The sequence below is a fragment of the Centruroides sculpturatus genome, unplaced genomic scaffold (assembly GCF_000671375.1).
Source record: "Centruroides sculpturatus isolate CEXI.00-Female unplaced genomic scaffold, Cexi_2.0 scaffold48, whole genome shotgun sequence".
Classification (NCBI taxonomy): Eukaryota; Metazoa; Arthropoda; class Arachnida; order Scorpiones; family Buthidae; genus Centruroides; species Centruroides sculpturatus.
This window is the reverse complement of record NW_019384294.1, coordinates 774,058-779,479: the sequence shown is the minus strand read 5'-3', so window position 1 is coordinate 779,479 and position 5,422 is coordinate 774,058. Positions and strand designations below refer to the sequence as shown.

The following is a 5,422-nucleotide window of genomic DNA, read 5'->3' as shown; positions in this document are numbered from 1 at the left end:
TTTTAAAATATAAATATAATTTAAAAAGTTATTAATAATAATAATAATAATAAATGGTTATAAGTACTTTTGAATTGTTGCTAACGTTGGTAATTTCGTGACATTTAAAGATTTTTTATCTTATAAAGGAAAAAAACTTCTATACAACATTTCACAGTTGAACATTTTTTATTGTTGGAAAAAATGTTTTTTTGAGTATTTTGACTTTAGTAAGTGCATTCGAGACAGGTTGGATATCTACTTGTCAGATCAATAGTTCATATCCACTAAAACTAGTCTCTGTAGAATTTGCCATCAAACTTTTTTTGGTTTATAAAACTTTTAAAAGATCGACAACTAACAACTTGTAAGACAAAAAAATTTCATTCCATTCTTTGCTCCTTTTTTTTTTTTAAAGAACAGATGTCGCGAAACTTTCAAGTATTTATCTTTTACCTGCTCAAATGGGTCGAGGTTTCTTTGGTTGAAAATCGTAATGCTTCTGCAAACACTTTTGTGCCGTGCAACACTTGTCTGATGGATGCTTTTTTATATTTTTGTCAGTGGAGCAATTCCCAATACAGCGTTAGGAATCAACGATAATGGAATTTCCGACCAAAAAAAAATAAAATAAAATAAAATGAACTTATAGTATATAATAATAACGATTTTTCAAGAATTACTTTAGGTACAACACGACTTTTAGTAACCAATTGTAGGAGTATTTTGATGTGGAAAAATCGAGTAATATATATGTATTTATTCTAGTTTTCTATTAGTTTATTTATTATAAAAAAATTACTTTTTTTTCCTCAGGAGAAAAACCAGCAGCCATGCAACATGGTCGCCAGAATAACTCAGGTGAAAGGTTACATCCATCCTTCCTTCTCCTTCCATTGCTGTGCTGCCTGCACTTTAGACTTTTATCCATTGTGCACAGATAGCCGTAGTATCCCATATGTCAGACAGATATCACTTACTAGGACTGTGACTTCCTAGAATCACATGGGACTGTAAATCAGTTGCGACGCGTTACAGAACTTTCTGAAGATCCCATGTGATTAACAACGACATTCATTCTGGAAAGTTGGACAACAATGACGAAATCAAAGAAAAAAAAGAAGATAAAAGTTGGAAAAGGATTTCTGACATAATCTGAATCACCCAGAAGAGGGAGAAAATATAGAAGGAAAAAAAATGGCTGAAGAAGAAAATGTGAAGAAGTTAACCACTGACAATGTGAAGCATATTGGTGTTAAAAAAATGAGTTTTAAAAAAAACAGATCTTTGTGAACGTGTTCGTTATTACATCGTTGTAAATGATATCATTCAAGAAAAAAGAAATCCTTTAGTTTTGCCAAATTAATGCTGAATTTAGATTATAGTATACAACAAAGAAAAAAGAAGGTAATCACTTAATGTATTGTGTTCTTAAAAAATTCATTAAAAAACTGCATTTATGTTGTTAAAATTATCCTTTTTTGAAAAAAAAATAATTAAATATATAGTATTTAGAGATCGCACGGGGTTTATTAATTTAGGAATAAAAGATGATAATGCTACGTTACTGCCAAAAAGAAAATAATAACGACATAAAAGATTCGATATAATGAAGATGATGTATTATATGAGGTAATGAAAGAAAGTTTCATTTTTTGTATGTATTATATTATCCATATCGTATATATTTGTTTTATAATATGCTACGTATGACGTAACAAAAGTTGTTTTTGTTCAAGAAATTTTTGTACGATTTATCATTTATTATGTAAATAATTATAATTATTACTGAATAGGTTTAAAAAAAGGAAAAAAAAAGAACATATCGAGATCCTTCTCCTCATTGGCAATAAATTTTTCTTTACTTTAATCATACTATATACAGTATATATTATACATATATTATATATAAATTATAATGAATCATTCTAAAAAAAATGGAAAAATATATATAATTTATTTTTAATAAAAGCGAATACATGAACTGTTTGCATTTTTTAAAATTAAATTTTATTTAATTTCATTTTATTTACGGTAAACTATATATAAATTAAAATAATAAAAAAAAATTTAAGATATTTTATCAGTTTATTACTTGTGAATTGAAGATTAAAATAAACAACACGTGAATGATCAAATGTATAAAAAGTAAAATAAATTTAAAAAAATAATAAATAAATAAATAAATAAACAGAAAGGATGTAGTTATACTGGAATATGTAATATTGTGTATAAATTATCAGTACACATATTCTAAAGTATGATTATAATATGTTCAGTGCCAATTTGTTTAGAAAATTATGTCAAGTTCAAGTGTTAAGTCAGATTTACAGAAGTGTACTTATAGACAGTTTTGTAATAAAAATAAAATTGTGTGAAGATTTCTTTTTAGTATTATTAAATTTCAAATTTAAATAATAAAAAAATAATAATAATAAAACTATTTTTAAATAAGTTTATAAACACTCAAAAAAGTTTATAATTAAATTTGGAAGTTTTAGAAATTTAATATTATTATTATTATTATTTTTTCCTTTCTGACATGAATTGAGGGATATATTTAATAAGTATATGTCTCTCATATTCTTTTATAATATATCTAGAAATATTATCATCAGATTATTCTCAGAGGAATCAGAATTCAAGAGAATTATTTGAAGATATGTCATGGTAAACAAGGTACTTGTTGGTAACTGGATTCTGAAAGACGATTGATGTTGACAGAACGAAAATACGGTATCTGATCAAAAGATTTTTGTGCATTCTTTAGATAAATTGAACTAGTTGAGTCAATTTTCTGTTATAAAAAATAACCTTAGATTTATGTTCTTAAAGTTCTCGAACAGTTAAAGTTTTCTTTGTTTTACAAAATTGAAAGGGGAAATCTTTTTAGTTTTTTTTTAAAATAGATATATTACACTAATATGTTAAGATATTTATTTATATAAAGTAATTTATGATAATTCGGAAATCATTACTTTTATATAAACTTAAACATAAATATTTTATAGCAATATAAGTTATATAAGGAAGAGATGATTCATCATTCTTTGTTTGTGTTATTTTCTATCTGGAAAGTCATTTATATTTTATAAAATAAATATATACTATGTATTATCTATACAGTACATATGTATACTGCTCTAAGGAAAGGAACAATCTTAGATAAAATATTTATTAAAAAAAATCTCTTTTCTTAATATCTTAACGGAAATTTATTATATATTTGTTACATATTATTTGATGTTTACATTAGAAAATGATAAATTCACAATAAAGATATTTATGATCTTAAACGAAGCAGAAAATTTATAAATATGATTAATGCAAATATATAGTGAAATTTTTAGTATTTTTTAATGAAATTAACGAAATGTATTATTTATTTACCTACGGAATCTGTATATATAAATAGCTAGTTAAACAGTTAACAGAGATAAAAGGAATAAAAGACAAATACGTGTATTTACGTGATTAAACAATGTATCGATGTAATACAGAACAATGCTATAGCATTGGAACATCGAAAAAAAATACCTATTATGTAAATATTTAACATTTACATATATATATATATATAATATACATGTAGAAATGCACCCATATTAAATATTTATTGCTTTTTTATATGTATATTTATACACCATATACATCTACACCCTAAACATTTTTATATAGCCTCATCCTACGCATCTATACACTTATATACTCGAACTCACACACTACATATCCATACTCTTTACATCTATACATCTATACCTTCTACACACACTATTGCATTTATATAACAACTATTTATAACCACATACTTATACATCTACACTGCAATACTTCTTCACTAACATATTTGCATACACATCAGTATATTAACCATAAATTCAAACTTAATAATCACACGAATGAATAATTCAGAAATTAAAAAATCGAAATAAGGAAAACGCTTGAAAGAATTTAGCAAAAAATTACTTCTAAATTTAAAAAAAAAATAAGAAAAAAAAGATTTATTTGTAATCACGAATCGTTATTTATTATTTGTCTCCTTGCTAGTTGATAATATGTAATACATTTTGATATTTCAGACAATAAATATTTGAGTTATCTCAATCTGGAATCTAAAGTGGCCATTTTCAAAGTAATTTACATATATATATCTAGCAAGAGAGATCAATTTATATTATTTAAAATTCATATCAGGCTATTTCTTTATCATGTAGAAAATATTAATTAGGTGATAACATGTTTATGACTGATAATTATTAAATTTCTTCACGTTTTTTCAAGAAGCTGGTGAGAGATTTATTTTTTTTATATAAAATTGCAACAAATTTGAATAATGAGGATAATTATAAAACCAATTTTCTATTTTTTTTTCTTTTTAAATCTTGTTTAATATGAAGAATATAAGAAAAGAAAATTATACTTTTATTTTTATATATATTTATTTATATATTAAATCTTTACGTGTAGAAAATAGCAAAAACATTTTCTCCCATGTCAAAATATCTTTATATATATATATATATGTACTTTAAATTTCAGTATAAAAACAATATAAGAATATAGAAACACGAAAGAAACCAAAAGAAATCATTCAGATTTTATGGGAAAGAATATTTTTGTTTGGACAGTTGTTTATATGATGTCATCGGATTTTCACAATTCAATGTAATATTTTTTTTGTTTTATTTTGTTTATGTCAAGTGGGTCTCTGAATACTTATATTCGACACAAGACACAAACAAAAAAAAAAATTGCTTACTTGTAAACATAACTTTATTTTATTCATAACTGTTGATCTTATTACAGATATAATAATATATTTTGTTAAATATTTTACAATATTAACATATATTTAATTAATTAATTTTTATTATTATCTAATAATTGATGTACAGGATTATACATTCTAATAAGGGATGGAGAACGGGGTAACTTTGGAATACGGGGCAAGTTCGTCAATTAAATTTTCTTTGAAACAAAATAAAAGGAGACTCTCTTTAGAGGCTTGTCAGTTGAGTTTTAATGACGGCTTGTTGAGTGTGGTGTCTGTGTTGTTTTCCGACAAGCGTAGTTGAAATATCAAAAAAGTTGCCTGTTTCGTTCAATATTTTGCTTCCATTTATATAGAATTGGCATGTTTTGTTATAATTCCATAATAAGGAAAGTTATTTTTCCTGTTAGAAGGATAAAACATTAACTTATTTACGTGGCCAGATCATGGCTTGGTATCCTATCCTCAGGGTTTCTTAATTTACCTTAATGTTTCTAAATTATGACTATTTGGGCATCTCCGGCAGTGTTTCGATCGGCGGTTCCTGATCATGTTTTTATATGTTTTGATTTGGTCGCAAACAAGAACAAGCAGAAGAAATAACTGAATCCCCATACAAAGTCACATTAGAAGCCAAGGCTAAAGTTAAAAAATCAGGAACTTGAAGAAGGG

General features: G+C 24.9%; 1 protein-coding gene across 1 annotated transcript in view; it reads left to right on the top strand.

The window, feature by feature from the left end:
• The window catches only part of LOC111619797 (Down syndrome cell adhesion molecule homolog), a 120,707-nt gene extending 118,890 nt beyond the window's left edge, over positions 1 to 1,817 (top strand). Inside the window, exon 5 of the mRNA XM_023361643.1 lies at positions 796 to 1,817. Within this exon, the coding sequence (XP_023217411.1) occupies positions 796 to 923 (128 nt within the window). The 3' untranslated portion in view covers positions 924 to 1,817. The remainder of the gene's footprint in view (positions 1 to 795) is intronic.
• Positions 1,818 to 5,422: the final 3,605 nt, after the last annotated feature.